Source organism: Podarcis raffonei, chromosome 3 (genome assembly GCF_027172205.1).
Source record: "Podarcis raffonei isolate rPodRaf1 chromosome 3, rPodRaf1.pri, whole genome shotgun sequence".
Lineage (NCBI taxonomy): Eukaryota > Metazoa > Chordata > Lepidosauria > Squamata > Lacertidae > Podarcis > Podarcis raffonei.
In genome coordinates this window covers 39,665,200-39,682,130 of record NC_070604.1, presented here as the reverse complement: position 1 = coordinate 39,682,130, position 16,931 = coordinate 39,665,200, and the positions used below count along the sequence as shown (strand labels likewise).

Sequence of the window (16,931 nt, the reverse complement as noted above, 5' to 3'; positions counted from 1 at the left end):
AATTCACTTGCCAGAAATCCAAAAATTCTTTTGTGAGGAACTCTGCCAAATTGTCCTGCTCACTTTCTGGCACGGCTCTCAATCTCAAGTTCCTCTCCTTTCTCTGAAGATCTATTAAGGACAGGGCCGCCTCATGTTCCTCTAGCTTTTTACAAACAGGTTCTAATTTAACTTGCGTAGATTCAGCTATAATTTTTGCCTCTTCAGCAGTCTTACGAATTACAACATTTTCTTCAATTAATTTATTTATAGTCTCTGTATTAGATGCGACACTTTTAGTGTTCAAATCAAGCTTCTCTGATAGCTCTGTTAATTGTTTAGAATTTTCCGTACCTTGCTTGGTCAAAGCCTCCAATGATTCATTAATTTTTAATAGTGCTTGTGTCACTGTATCCATCCCTCTTTCCTGCCCTTCTACACCTGCCAGGGCTAAGCCTGATATGGAACCTCTTCTCCTTTGTGCAATTTTTGTTTTTGCTCTTGTTTTTATCTCATCCTCTTGGCCTCTCATGTCCCAAGGTCGTTCCCACAGGAATTGTTTCCAGATGGAAAACTCCACTAACTTATTCTTTACACTGTTAAATTTTCCCTCAACCCTCTAGAGGGAGCAATTCACAGTTCAAGGTACAGGGAAACAAAGAAAAAGAAAGCAAAAATGGCCACAACTTTTCTAGTAATTTTCCAGTCAGAGAACTGTCATTTTGTATCCTCAGCCACCAACAGTAGCAAATAAAGTCTCAACTTTATATCCAACTTGCAATACACCAACTTTGTAACCAATCTCAAATGACAGCTTCCAGTCCCGGTGACTTAGTCCTTTTTAAAGCAGTCCTTTCCCAAGGGTTTAGAACAGCGGAGTAATTTTTCCTTTCACCTCTTTCCAGCAGGTAATACTAGTTCAAGTTCATCCCCCCCGCTCCTGCTGCTAAGGGGGAAGATTCAGGTTCAATGTCTAGGTTGAGTAAGAATAAAGCTATCTTCCGTCAAATTGCAGCTTGTATATCGTTGCTTTAACTGTCATGCAGTCCGGGAAAGGCAGACTTCCTTATTTTAACTCTTTCCCGTTTTCAGCCAAATTTTCAAATCTTTTTCCTTTAAATCCCGGAGATTTCCCAATCTTACTCACGGGTAGTTGTAAATCCAAATGTCAGGAAGGAATCGGCGCTCTCCGTTATGGCGACGCGGCTTCACTCCGCGAGCTGGGTAGCGACTCTCAGCACCGCGCTCTCACCCGATGCCGCTCCGGAGCCTTTAAAAAGGCTCCTTCGCAGTAACAGGGGGCGCTTCAGGTGCCCACCGAGTCTCCTTGTTCACAGGCTTCCGCGCCTGTGATTTTAGGGGTCCCCGCTTCGCCGTAGCGGTCGGACCCGAACTCACGGAGTAGTCTCCCTGAGCGGAGCTCAGCAGGAGACCGCCATTAAACGCTGGCGCCGACCGGAAGTCTCAGATGGGTTTTGTTTACAGGGCATCATGTCATCTTTAAAAATGATTAAATGTTACTGCTGTCTCTGATGACATGCTTACATTGTACACTTGAACTAAACAATGTCTGAAGGTCTCGATTTGCGGACCTACCAAAAACATATATAGATATATATAAAACAACAGTGACAAAATAATCCCACAATGATACTTTGGTTTGTATTGGGATTCAATTATATCATAAATCCTGGCGATAAAGATTATCAATGTCCTTTGAACTTTTTTCTTGCCAATTTACCAACAACTAAAACAAATCCGGCAGGAAGGTAAACAGTGTTTCCGTGCGCTGCTCTGGTTCGCCAGAAGCAGCTTAGTCATGCTGGCCACATGACCCGGAAGCTGTACGCCGGCTCCCTCGGCCAATAAAGCGAGATGAGCTCCGCAACCTCAGAGTCGTCCGTGACTGGACCTAATGGTCAGGGGTCCCTTTACCTTTACCTTTAAAACAACTCCATATATAGGAGACACACATTTGAGGGCCGGACAAAGCACAGAATGGTTTCTGTGTTGTTGTGCCCCCATGATACAATTAGGCCCATCAGTTGTATCTATCACCTTTTATTTCCCTTTCTTTTTAGCAAAGGAAAGAAATAGAAAGTAATTTGTGGTATTCTGTCAATCATTAGAACAGCTGGCTAATGGAACTCAGTTGTAGAAAGGCTGTGGAATCTTCTTCATTTTAAGGTATTTAGTAAGAGCTGAAGGAATGATTCTCAGGAATAGCAAGGTATAGTGAACATAGCTAGAATTTGGACTAAGGGGCCATAAACCATCTGGCTTTGATTCGGTAAGTTGGTGTACTATTTGCAAAGAGAGTTTTGCAATGTCTTGTTGGAGAGGGGTCAGGAATTCTCATACTTGACTGTTGGGATCTAAAAGGTTTCTTAGATTTACACAAGGGGATTTGGTTATCTCTGTAGAATTCCCCACACACACACACAAAAAACAACAACCCAGTTTTAACCTGTGTTTGAAACACTTGTTTCAAAAGAAGGTTGGTAGGCCACTGTTTGAGTAAAAAACAAAGCTAATGACCTCTTATACTCATGGAGCTACTCACGTACTTTTGGGATCATGCCCACCATGTTTAAGAGATATTATATGGATGAATTTTAGCTGCTGCAAAAGCCTGTTATTGGCTAATCTGGAAAGATTCAAGGGCACCCTTTCAGCCTGAATTGGTTTTGCTCAAAATTATTTAATTTCTGACATGTTTTTGAACTTTCCCCCCCCAGGAAAATCACCAGGAGATGCTGCTGACTCTGCCCTAGATTGCATGAAAACTAGAGTCGGGGGATTGGGTGGTGTCATTGTGATCAGCAATTCAGGAGACTGGGCTGCACGATGCTCCACCCAGGAGATGTCCTGGGCTACAGTCAAGGATGACCAACTGCACTATGGCATTCATGCTGGGGAGTGGCATACACAACCTGCCGAAGAAGCTATTAGCTCCCTGGGATCCTAAGCTGAAGTGAAGGAAGTGGAAGTAACACAGCACAATCAAGATTATAGACCTTCGTCGGAAACTGAATCTGTTGTCCCCTTTCTGAAAGGATCTTCTCACCAAATTCCAGTTCAGATATTCACAGTGCTGGTCTTTTTGCAGCCAAGCTAAAATCTAGAAGGAGATATAGTGGGCTTAAGGATGGCTTTTGTGAGCATATATAAGCTATCCAAAGGTTTGGTTTCTTAGTCACACAACTGAATTGCAGAAAGTCACTATGCACATCTTCAGTGGGGTGTATTTGATGAGATATGCAGTCTTCACAATGGCCATTATATTGAAGGCAGCTTCTCCTATAATGTGATTATGCTTGGAAACCAGTGTCCATGATAGACCAAACGTAGTCTGGTGTCCCAGATCACACTTTTGCTTTTATCTTATGTGCCCATGTCACAGTCCTCTGTATCCCTCCATCACGCCTCCCTTGAACTGCTCACCTGGGCCTGCTCACACCTCGCCTGCCTCTGTCTCTGTCCTCTGGATCTCTCCTGAGCCTGTGTGGTGTAGTGGTTAAGAGCAGTAGACTCATAATCTGGTGAACTGGGTTCGCGTCCCCGCTCCTCCACATGCAGCTGCTGGGTGACCTTAGGCTTGTCACACTTCTCTGAAGTCTCTCAGCCTTACTCACCTCACAGAGTGTTTGTTGTGGGGGAGGAAGGGAAAGGAGATTGTTAGCCGCTTTGAGACTCCTTAGGGTAGTGATAAAGCGAGATGTCAAATCCAAAGTCTTTGTCGCCTTCTTCTCTCCTACTCCTACCCACCTTTCCTCGGCCACTTCCCTAGGTCATTATGCTACCCATTTTCCAATTCCTTGGCCTAGACCTGCATCTCCATCCTCTGGATCCCTTCTACTCGCTTTGCCTTGGCCGTCCACACTGCTGCTTGTAGTGCCACCTGTCCGTGGTGAAGTAAACTGCAGCATGATAACAACCCTATGGTTTTATATACTGGAGGGAAAATCTTAGAGTTGGAAGGGACCTTGAAGATCATCTAGTTCCACACTCTGTTCATTTCAGGAGCTTTTGTTATGTAAACTTTGAGAAGAAGTGGGATGATCACAACCATAGGTTACTCCCAAATGCTGTAACTGAAATATTAAGAAATTTGCTTACATTTTTTTCCTACTTACAATCAGTACAGAAAAGAAAGTAGGGACATAATAATTCTCATGTTTAGGGAAACATGCAAAAGTTTTGTTTTGAGATAGCAGATTTTCATTTGATTGTATGACAAGTCAAAGGCCAAGTCAAATAATATGATAGGTGTCTTTCTTGAAGTAGTATATTAATTGCAAGAATAAGCTGCTGTGCATAAAGTTGCACTAGTGTTTATATGGTAATATGTTTTTTGAGGTACTTATAGAAATAGAAATTTACAGAGTGAAATGTATTTTCTCATGATAATACTTACAAGGAAGATGCTTCATTTTTAGATAAGGTATTTGTAATTTTATCCCATGCTTTTCCTTTTATTCTTTTCATGCTAATGTAATTCGGTAATTTAAGTCTTATTTAGATATTGCCTTGATCCCATACCACTTTTTCCATCTGGGAAATAATCAGTGCTATGTTGATGCACAACATTTTCTTATGAAAATAAATGCCAATAAAATCTAGTACAGTGTATTTTAAAAGTAGACTACTCATGCATGCTTTATGGCTCAAGTGTATTGTTTAGCTAATCAAATTTCCATTAAATGACACACACACACACACACACACACATGCATTTTCTTTCAGAACAACAAGAGTAGATTCAAGTTTATTGTTGATAAGCCTTTCACGGAAACAAAAATAATACTGTGGTTTTTAAAAATTGAATATTTACAGCACATGGCTGGAGTACTACTTTTATCTGTGAAATATCAACAGCCATTTCTTTAAGTAGCAGATTCCCCATTCCCACTCTATTAAAATATTCATTTTTAAAATTAAGGCAATTATTTTAATTGTAGAATCTGTGGTGTAACAGTTCATACCTTTAAGAAGATATCCTCATAAAGGGAGAACATACCTTTCCTTGCCGTTGGATTTGTTCAACTTTGAGAGGCACCATTTTAACATAATATGAGTTGGGGGGCTGCTTCTAAATTGCACTAGAACAAATAAACATGATACCTCTAATTGGGGAGGTGCCTCTGCCGTGCCTTTCAAGAACCAGCCCTGTCAGACTTGCGTCACATCTCCCAAACAGTCACATCCTCCCTAGTGACAATGCCTAATGAATTCCTAGGACAGGCCATTCCTTACATTCATTTAACTTGGCAGTCATCCAGCGTGGTTGCTGTTGTGACTTCTTGGCTTGACTTCTGATCCGGGGCAGGGGGGGGCATGCATTCCCTCCCTGCAAAAGTTCAGCTTCCTGTCTATCCACATAGTTCAGACCACAGTACACAAAATATCTGCATGCCCCCCCCCCTTGGGACACTTGCCTTTTCTTGCCCTTGTTTCCTTCTTTATCTGCCCCCTCGCTTTCCCCAGCAACTTGCTTTTAAACCTTGGAAATATTGCAAAAGTGGTTTCTGATCTGGCATGCTGGTGTGGGCGGGTGAGTTCCATATTGCTGTGTCTTGCTGCATTCTTTAGTCAATGTTCCATGGCAGAATGCCATTTCACTCATGGTTTAGAAAATAAAACATTGCATAAGAGATTGATTTCCCCCCCTTAAATTTCCCACTAGCCAATATATAGATGGAGGAAAATCCTCACAAAATAATTAAGGGGAGAAAAATGTATTTCTGATTCCCTCTGCCCTGCTCACACACCCTCCCCTCCCCAGTTTTCACATGTCTTGGCTCTGCCTCTTTGCTGCTGGATTCTGTACTATTGCCAGATTTTTGCCTTTTAAGACTTAAGAAACTTACGATATCACCATGATTTGCTTTGGAGTCTCAGGCTTTGGGATCGAAGACTTGGTAACCCTGTTCATAAATGAATTCGCAAGATACTTCATTTTTGTTTGATTTATATGACATAAATTTCAGTGGGTGGTTAATTAATAAATAATTCCTGGTGTGTCTCAGAATGTACTGCTGTTCACGCAACATCACAACAGGTACAAAGGTAAGGAAAAGAGGAGAGGAGGGGAAATCCTATACATGTTTTTGGACATACCTAATGAGTTCCCTGGTGTTCTGTAGTTCCTAAATCTATTGGCAGGAGGATTAGGAACTGACTTGACTCAATAAGCATCCCAGGATTACCCTTTCTGCTGAACTTTCTGGATTCAAACTGTATTTGATTGCATTGCAGATCCCTCTTTCACTCTCTCTTCAAAGGTCCCATTTTTTTGCACTTACCAATGAATTATCAGCACCTTGCTGTGTTGTAAATAAAATGTGTGCATCAGTTCTCGAGCTCACACTTCTGACCCTTTATCTCTACGGCTTCACTTAGAGTTTAAACCATGTAATGCATTGTAGCATGCAGCTCATTAAGTACTTGGGTGCACTCAGACATAAAGAGCATTGCCCATTATGCATGCCTGGCAACATAGCAAGCTATCTGCTTAGCAACACCGACCCTCACAGAACCCGTTGTTCCAGTGTGGAGGACCTTGCTGTATATTTTGCATAATTCCAGTTTAATTGGAATAGTTATGGTGTGGTGTATGAACTAAAGCACAGCCAGTGGTCATCCTCCATTACTTGGTGGCAATAGATCATTTAGCCTTTGTGTTTGTTGTGCATTCATGACATCATCTGGTTATGGCCCAAAGTAAACAGCAGATTTTATTGCTGTTTTAATATTTTCAGTGGTGGGCTGGATTAGGGCCAGCAAATGTGAGTCTGAATCTGGGCAAGATGGAGGCCCTGAGGGTGGGTGGCTCCTAAGTCCGGATCATTGGTCAATTGCCTGCTTTGGACAAGGTCATACTTCCACTGAAGGATCGGGCTTATAGTCTAGGGGTGCTCCTAGATCCAACTCTGTTGCTAGAAGCCCAGGTGACCTCAATGGCTATGAGCTTCCACTGGTAAAACAGCTGCGGCAATTTTTGGACTGGGATAACCTGATTACCGACAATCATGCACTGGTAACCTCCAGATTGGATTACTGCCATGTGCTGCCTGTGGGGTGGCCCTTGATGTTGGTCTGGAAGCTGTAGCTAGCGCACTGGGGCAGGCTATATTGCTCCCATGTGTTGCACCCCTACTACAGATTTCCATCAGCTGCCAATTAGCTACTGGGCTAAATCAGCTAGGAATCTTGCCCTTAGTGTGGTAGAATGTAATCTTCGGAATTCTCTTCTATTACGTAATAGACCTTTCTCTTCCATCATGCCTTTTAAGTGGATATATTTATTCCAGTCCGCATCTGCATTGGAACTATTTTAAACTTTTTATATAGAGAATTGTTTTTAATTGTTTTTACTTTTTTGTTTTGTTTCATAGATGTAACTGTTTTGTTTTTATAATTGTATGTTTTATTGTTATAACCTCTCATGCAGGCATAGGCAAACTCGGCCCTCCAGATGTTTTGGGGCTACAACTCCCATAATCCCTGACCACTGGTCCTGTTAGCTAGGGATGGTGAGAGTTGTAGTCCCAAAACATCTGGAGGGCCGAGTTTGCCTGCTCTCATGGGACCCTATGGTAAAGGGCAGATAAAAAATAAAATCTAATAAAATCAATCAATAATGAAAATCAAAGCTGTACCTCAGCATCTCCTATGTTGCTAGAGGAAATAATTGGATCTTTGCAGAAAGCTAAAGCCATTACAGTATCTTGCAACCTTTCAACAAACATGTAGAAACTGGATGTTCAGAATCTTAGAAACTAATGAAATAGGGAGTTACAGTGTTCCCTTTAACTCAATCAATGGAAAGTTGCTTTATCATCTATAGGTAGTATTTCTTTAGGTTTAAAATTGAGATTGATTCCACAAATAGTGATGTTCTGAGCATATTGGATCCCACAGCACCTTCATAGGAAGGAATTGGCTTGTTCAAATAGATGACAGGACTGAGACAATAAATGGGTGAAGCCTCCCTTTAGGACTATATCAACTCAAACTAGAAGACAAATGCTTGCACTTGGATAGGAGTGGTATTGAACTCTGAGAAGAGTCTCACTCATTTTTAAAACATCTGTGGCAACCTGTTGGAAGGGCTGCTGATTTGGGCACTTACCACCATATGCGGTGGAGTCATCAAAAGGTGCAAACATTATGGGTTGCGATGTTCTCAAGAAATGGAAACCATTACCAAGCAGTCCATAGGTATGTTACCCCACTTAGTGTTATTGACATTTATGTGGCTAATGCAGGCCTAAACTGCAAAGAATTGAATGGGCCACTTTTTAATGGTAGCACCTGTAGTGAAAACCCTGACCTGAAAAACACTAGAAGGAATTTATTTAGACAAATGGTAGGGACAGGTATGGCAAATGGTCATCTTGGAAAGGTTGAACCATGTTATGAAGGTGTCTTGAGGACAAAGTAAACATGGGAAATATTGGGTGGTTGGGCAACTTTATTGTGTCCACAAATCATAGGGAACACGGGCAGCCATTTTGCCTTTTTTGCCTTTTATTCTGTTTATGAAATGGATAAGTAATGAAAACGCTGCAAAACAATTGCAAAACTTTAACACTGGTTTAAAGGACGCGGGACGCGGGTGGCGCTGTGGGCAAAAGCCTCAGCGCCTAGGGCTTGCCGATCGAAAGGTCGGCGGTTCGAATCCCCGTGGCGGGGTGCGCTCCCGCTGCTCGGTCCCAGCGCCTGCCAACCTAGCAGTTCAAAAGCACCCCCGGGTGCAAGTAGATAAATAGGGACCGCTTACTGGCGGGAAGGTAAACGGCGTTTCCGTGTGCTGCGCTGGCTCGCCAGATGCAGCTTTGTCACGCTGGCCACGTGACCCGGAAGTGTCTCCGGACAGCGCTGGCCCCCGGCCTCTTGAGTGAGATGGGCGCACAACCCCAGAGTCTGTCAAGACTGGCCCGTACGGGCAGGGGTACCTTTACCTTTACCTTTACTAACACTGGTTTGGAGTGAATCGGAGAATGTTGGATTTCTGGGTGTTAACTGGTTTGATGTACCAATTACTCTGTTTGGGTAGGTGCTGCAAAATGTGGGGATCACACTGCAAAACACTGCAAAAGGACTGCAAAACATTGGCATTGGTTTGGAGAGGATCCCAGATTTCAAGGTTCATAGTTGATGAAGCTGTATGGCAGTATGTACAGTATTTGCCTTGAGTGAACAATACTGACTTCAAAATAACCTGTTTCAATAGTATGGGGAACATAGAATGTGTCTTTTGAATGAGGAACTTTAACTTTTATTTCTCAGTGTCTCTCCAAACTAGAAAACAATGGGAAAGGGAGAGGAATGGTTGCCATTGCCCTAATTTTCAAGTGTGTCTTTGTGTGTGTTTGTAAATTCCTCCCTTGGGCCTTCAGAATGACATTTGACTGCATGAAATATATGCATAAATGCTGAATTAGCATTTGTAAAAAGGGATTTGTAAAAGGAGCCTCTGGAAACATCTACATTTCAAACTAAGATAGACAGTGGCAGAATTGTTGAAGAAGCTATTGCATTGTAATCATCTGTTAATTAAGAATAGTCACAAAACAGCTATGATTTCCATTTATTTAACAGCTTGAGACCATCTTCTTGCTAGCTTCAAATGAACAATGTGTAAAATAAAGTAAAAAATGGTGACTGTTCATTTGCTTCATGAACAGGTCGAACAGTAGTGTGTGGGGGGTTGTTGTTTTTATAAAAAAAAACCCTGAAACAAAAACCCTGCTACATGCAGTAGCTCTACGTTTGTTTGTCTGAGAGCCAAAGGCGTACTGAATTTGTGACCACCCAAAAAGAAGTTTCCTTAGCAATTACAGGCATGTGAAAGTCAAAGCTTCCTTTCCTCCTCATGTGACCTTTTCCCCAACCAGTTCAATAGCAATGAATTCCAAGCACCCACGGCGTTCATGAATTGATAAACAATGCTTTGTCAAGTAGTCCAAGCATTTCTGCCTTCATTACTGTGAAATTAGAGTTTTATTCTCTCTCCTACACCCTTCCAGACTCTTAACATGGTCCACAAGCGCATTTTCTTTTGAAATCAAATAGCACCAAGCATGCAAATATACGTGTGGGAAATGTCCAAGCACGTGGGGCCTAAAAGTGCCAAACTGCTAGCTGGATTGCGCCTCTGCTATTTCTTATCAATCACTTGGCATGTGTTCCATCCTCTCCTGTGCAACATTCAAAGTCAGCATAGGACTAAGCTGCTGGTGGAATCTGTTTTGTCTTGCCTATGCGAAGTGGATAGAGCACAGCTGGTGCTGCAGTCGCTTTGACCCCTGTGCTTGTAAGTAACAGACCTTACATACTCCACAGGGAAGAGGCGGTTGGTTGCTGAAGAAATAGCAGTAACTACTTTCAGGACAGCGTTTCTCCTCCTACAACAGCATTAATAGTTAAAGGGTTTCATGGTAGAACACTTGGGTCCTGCACTGCACTTCTTCGATTTAAATTTAACTTCTTTGCTTGAAAAGGCAACTCCAGTTCACAGGTTAACAGAAACAAAATACAGGGTTGTGGGGGCAGTTTGGGGATTTTATTGGAGATCCCTGCTAGATAGATATTTAGAGCTCAGGCCCCACTGCACTAGACATTTAAAGCAGTATCCTACCACTTTAAATGGACATGGATTCCCCTAGAGCACGGGTGTCAAACACAAGGTCCGCGGGCCGAATCCGGCCCGCCAGACCTCGTCATGTGGCCCGTGTAGCGCCGGCCGTTCTACACAGGAAACCTCCACTTTACATGCATTCAGGAAACCTCCACTTGTTTTTATATTGAGCGCATGCCATCCTGTGATATGACAGATACAACCGGCCCTTTGAGGGTGACCAAACTGCTGATGCGGCCCCCCGATGAATTTGAGTTTGACACCCCTGCCCTAGAGAATCCTAGGACCTGTGGTGAATTAAGGCTGTTGAGACCCAGGCCACTAGGCTTTGTAATATTTAGTAAGCTGTGCTGGAGAATGGCGTATGAAATAAGGAGTGTAGTAATCACCTCCTGAGCTGTTTGCTTTACATGCAAGGTGTGCTACACTTTAAAAAGGTACCGTATTTTTCCGTGTATAAGATGATTTTTTTTGCCTCCCAATAAAGTCAAAAATTGGGGGTCGTCTTATACATGGATGGTGAATGCACAGGGGCTCAGGTTCAGACTCTGGTGCAAGTAGTCTGGGCTTGGGTTCGAGCTCTGTCGCGGGCAGCCCAGGCTCAGGTTAGGCTTTAGGATTTACAGAAGCATTGGAGAGTGGGATGGAGTCAGAGGAAGACCCTGCTGAGGTAAGGGTTGTCATATTCCAAAAAGTGAAAATCTGGACACAAAAGTTGTTGAGAACATGCTTGTATGTGTGAAGGATGAAGTTGATGCGTTGGGGTTTTTTGTGCTGATAGTGCAGAATGACACGTCTATCTATCAATTGTCTGGTAAAATTTAATAACATGCGGCTCATGTTCTTAATGGAGAAACATGCAACCCTCCTCTCTTCTGAGTCTGTATTACTAATATCTAAAGAAACAGCTCACACAAAGCAGCCTCTTTCCCTGTCATGTTTCTTTTAAAAGAGCTATTGTTAAAGTGCTTCATTCTGGAGTGCTTTGATTGTTGTGTTATGTACAGAACACTGTAATTAATTTAACAACAGGTCCTTTGAAGGTCAAATTGCCACTTTGAATATCAATGTGTCCAATGTACTGAATGCATTTAGGGGCACTCTTTATATCTTGCACCTCTCCTAAAGTGTCTGAGATTATATATATACTGGGTCACTTGTGGGGCAGTTGACCAAGGATATTCAGTTTTCTTAAATGCAGTTTTCATATTTCACAATGATTTGCAAAGGTAAATATATACATTTAGGAAGGCACAACAGTAGACATATTATGCTTTTGGATGACACAGAATAGAATACTTTCAAAATTAAAATCTGGCAGTGATCTACCCCCATTTTTTAGGGGTTTGGGTCAAAGTTGTTTAATCGCTCAACTAAACAGCGCTGTGGAAGCATTTTGCCTCACAGCAATAACTCCATCTTCTGAGATCAAGAGAAAATCCAGGCAAGGGAGAGGGGTGGGGCCGGGTGCTCTTAGGCAAAAGCAAAGGAAAATGAGCCCACAATCGCCTGCAACCTCCCGGGGATCAACCAGTCGATCCCGATCAACCTGTTGGACATCCCTGCCATAAGGAAACATGGACCCTGAGAAAGCATGCCTGGAATCAGTGGTCATCTTGGTATGATGCCAACATACTAAATATGTTTGTGTGTAGTACTTATCCCTTTTAATGGCACATAGTACTAATACGTACAATGCTTGTGTTTTGTTAAAATTTTGACAAGAAGTATAATCTCTGGCAGGAGTCCAGTCATTTTTTCCTGACCATAAGATCTCTGCTTTGCTGCTTTCTTGAATACAGAACTATGCTTGTCCAACTCATAGCCATAACAAAAACAGCTTCATTTCCAAAAGTCTGAAAGTTAGTATTTGTGTAAACAGAAATCTTGCATCAACTGTTTTAGTCCCATGAAAAGTGGGAGACTATATATAGCATGTGACTTTGCTGATTAATATTTATATGCAAACATACTTTGCAAAACAGTACCAACATGACAGGAAAGAGACTGCTTCGTGTTAAAGACTACCAGTGGCAATATGCAAGCAATGTTTTTGAACTTAGTCCCAAGGTCACCTTTATGAACCTTGTTTTATCCCAAATGGGGTCTATGTGGACTATTTTTCCTCTCTGCTTTCATTTTAATTATGTAGCCACTCTTTTAAACAGTGACAATTGTTTCCTCTTAGTTATTTTGTCTGGCAGTATACCAGATATTGCCAGATATTCCAACTATCTACTGGAGAACTTTCAGAGTGTACTGTAAGCAGGTGTACTTAGTCCTCTTCAAATGAACACATAATAGATACAAGCACAAACCCAAGAGTGTTTGGAGTTCCAACAATGCATACAGGGATGCAGACATATAATGTTTTTGTTAAGGGTATTCTAATGTGGAAATAACCATAATCCGGTAGTCACCAGTTCTGCAAACATTTTTTTTTTGGGGGGGGGGAGGCTGGTAATTGTGGGAGTGCAAGTGTTCTGGAGATCAACCTGCAAAACTGAAGAAAGTGATACTTTTCAAATACCATTCAGTGTCTTTTGCTCATTAGCAGTGTAATGTATGCAGTCTTAATTAAATCTATTCAAGCTTGCGTACTGAATCAGAACAAGAGTGTATTTCCTTTCCTGGCCTCCTACGCAGCAACTCTGATGCAACTTGTATGCCTAGTTTTTCAAAAGTCTTGTTTAACCACTTCTTTTCCTTTTGTTCCAGTTTTTCCTCACTGCACCATCGCTGTGAAACACTTAGCGGAGGATGAATTCTATTCACAAATCATGTATATATGCATGTGAGCTCAAGTCCACTGCCTACTTTGTATTTGGGTGGTGACTTTTGGTGGCAAATGTATCATCACCTCTTCATCTCGTTGCTGCAAAGAAAATAAGTAGCTTATGGCAGCAGATTTTATTAAGTAACAACTCATGTTAATTAAGGAAAGAATAAAGCTTCTTTGACATGGAAAGTTCCTTGCTGTCTGACTTACTAAAGGACAGGTCACTCCGCTGAATATTCTACCATTCTAATTTCTGCAACATAACTGTAATAATAAATGATGGTTACAAGCTTGGGAAACAACACATTCAATACTAACTTGTACTTAAGAGTGTTGTACACAAGCTTTTACCTTAAAGCATTACTGATTACAAATAGAAACTCAGCGGTTGGTTCTGTGAACAACAATTTGCATGGATTCTGTCAAGTTGTTGAGGTTTACTATCATGGAAACAAATCCTATAGCTTTGGAAGACGGAAGTCAAGATCAAATAATGTGTATTCAGGCAACAGAGGTTTCAAAATGTTTGACAGTTTGGCCATATGAACCATTGTTCCACTTTCCTCTGTTGGTTTGACGTATCAAGGTACTACTAACACCCTCTTCACTCACAACTCCAGCCATATGGGTGCCACTTTCCCATAGTGCCCTCTCATGTAACTGAGATATGTTTATGACTGTTGCAATCATGTCGGTTTTTCCACACCGAATTAACATCCTATCAGGACAGTGGGTAATACCCACATGATCTGGACTGCCCACATTTGCTGGATCTACACACATACTACAGCCACAGAGAGAACCACAATGACCTGATTTGCACAAGACACCAAACCATGTTTATTAAACAATGGTTTATCAAACCATGGTTTGCCTGAACTCTTTAATGTTTAATGCCAACCAACCACAACCTGAAGCTATGGTTTGCTGCTGGCTTGTGAACCTTGGTTTAACTATGGGTTGGTATTATGTGTGATTTTGGCACACTTTGTTAACTATTTGTTTGGCCGGCCAGCCACAGATGCTTTCCAAGGTACAAAAGCATAAGGCAAGAGTACAGTAGTTGGAAAGCAAACCAAGCTTTGGAGATGCAAACCGTGGTTTGCTAACAGTATGTGCAATCCATGTCAATGGGTTAGCATGTTTTATGCAGCAAGGTGCATGAGGAGGGGCTCAATCTATCTTAGCTATCTTCTCCAGTATGCTTGGAACCACAGTCAGTAGCAATTTGTACAGACTAATGTTGTCAAATGTTTATGCACGGAAGCTTGGTGCCTTTAACAACCATATGAAGGTTCATACCAACTACGTTCTCCTTCCCACAACTCCATATTATGCCATTTGTTATGCCCTCCCCTTAAAAAACAAGCAACACGTTTTCCCTATACAGTGAAGAGCCCGGTGAAAATATCTGGTTGTGTTTTTTTTGTTTTAAAGAATGATTTAGTAAGTATACCCACTGTATATTTAGTTAAATTGTTTAGTGAACCACTCAGTGCCACAAAGGCAGTTTACTCAGATTCTGCAAAACAGCATACCCAATATCCCCCAATATAAAAATATTTATTAGAATTTCAAGGGGTGGGAGTGGGGAAGGACATAAGTTGAATTACACAAGTAAAAATAAATAAATTAAACCCACACTCACTCAGATTTTGTCAATTGGACCCAGCGAATCATTATGCATTCCTCATTCTCCATTTGCCACAAAATTCCCAACTGTTCAGGACAGCTTTAATCAACCTACTACACAAAGTCCAGATTTAGGGGAAGCGGCTAATTTCTGTCTTGCACAACTAAGCACGTCTCTTAACTTTCTTCCTCGACCCTTATTCAACACCCTTTCCTCTACCCTTAAGAAGATAATAAGATCAAAGACCCGCGTAACAACACAAACGGGTTTCAGTAGGCACACGTTCTGCCTGAAGCCAGACGTTCTTGCAGCTCCTCACCATCATGTGCCGTATTACATTCCAGCCGTGTCCTTTATTCGCCCGCGCGCGCACCCACCCGCTCTGCCCACCGAAAGCACTTCCAAATAAATACCGCCACAACCAGCAACTAGTACGGCGGCGGCCGCCTTTCTCTCAGCCTCTTCCACAGCTGTTCGACCCTATTAGACCACCGCGGCTGGAAGAGTTCCGAATGGAACGAGAGGGGAAGAGGGAGCATTCTATTCCTTTTCCTACTGGTCCGTGGCGGCGGGACTCTCCGGGCTCCCGACGTTTCATTGGCTAACACGTTCCTCTTCTCCCCACCCTGGAGCTAATTGGTGGAGCTTGAGCGTGGAGAGGATGGAATCCCGGGTACGAGGCGTGCATATGTGTATGTGTGGAGGGCTCGGGGTGCAAAGCAGAAACTGACCCGCCCTGCTGGTCACCTGCAACAAACACATATATACACATACACATATATGCATATTCTCTAACACACACACACACACACACACACATACACATACATATGTGTCTGTTATATATATATATATATGGGTATGTATATGTATGGATTGGGATTGACTTTTAACAGGGCGCGCGCGCACACAGACGCACTGTGCCTGCGTGAAGGCGGTTCTGTGCACACCCGGGAGGGCGCGGGTGTTTAGAGAGAGCGCGCCGCATTTTCCTTGCATTGCTACGCAGGGCTCCCTCTGAAGGGGATTCGCGGCTGAAACTGAGGGAGTTTGCAGCTGTCAAGGGGAGGTGGAGGGGCTCCTGTAGTTGAAGCAAGAGAAACAAAGAACATGGCGAGGCATTACAAGCAAAGCGAAGAAGAGGTGGAGTCTGAGGTGACGGGAACCGAGTTTCTTCCCGCCCCTTGGGAAGCAGGCGGGCGGCGGGGGGGGGGGGGGAGAAGAAGGGAAGGACAGTCGGAGGGGAGGACCGTGGCAAGCCGGCGGGGCTCCCGGATGAGGAAAAGGGAGCGGGGCGAGTTTTGTTTGTGGCAGTTTCGGGAGGAGGAGGGGGCTACACGTGACGCGTTTGGCGCTCAAGTTGCGCGATTTGTTTCATTTCCCCTTAAGTGCAACAACTGCAAGTAAGAGTGGGAGGGAGCGCGCCAGGATCCGTCCCTTGTGGAGAAGAGAGGCTTGTTGCAGCCGTCCTCCTCCTGCTGGCTGTGGGGGAAGAAGAGCGCTGTGGGGCGAGCGGGCGGAGTTGACCTGGCACGCCAAGGGGACTCTGCCGGAGCTTCGGGAGCCTAAAGTCGGGCAGAGAAGCGCGGGGCGGAGCGGGTGGCGGCGTCGGGCTGCCCCGCCTCTTCTACCCCGCCGGGACCAGCGGGGTTGAGCGCGAAGAACTACGCCGCAGGTGGAAGGGAGGCTGCCGCTGCCGTCTTTCTCCCCTCGAGGGAGGCCTCCCTGTGCCGTCCGGGAAGATGCTTTTGGAGGAAAGAGGCCGGTCGCCGGTCGCCTGACTTCTGTTGCTTCGCTGCGTGGCGTTGCAAGCCGTAGGGGCTGGAAAAATAGGGGAAGGTCGCCTTTTTCCTTGCTCTCGGGTGGCGAATAGCGCGCGCCTTGCTACGAGCAGA

The 16,931-nt window shown here is 43.4% G+C and overlaps 1 protein-coding gene across 9 annotated transcripts in view; it reads left to right on the top strand.

The window, feature by feature from the left end:
- Positions 1-13,592, top strand: part of ASRGL1 (asparaginase and isoaspartyl peptidase 1) — an 84,748-nt gene extending 71,156 nt beyond the window's left edge. For 7 of the 9 annotated variants that reach the window (XM_053381253.1, XM_053381252.1, XM_053381254.1 and 4 more), the window contains one exon: positions 2,718-4,622. In XM_053381253.1, coding sequence (XP_053237228.1) covers positions 2,718-2,947 — 230 coding nt within the window. In that variant the 3' untranslated portion in view covers positions 2,948-4,622. Of the gene's footprint in view, positions 1-2,717; positions 4,623-13,342 lie in introns of those variants that run through there. The other 2 variants (XR_008329428.1, XM_053381255.1) reach the window with 2 other exon arrangements.
- Positions 13,593-16,931: the final 3,339 nt, after the last annotated feature.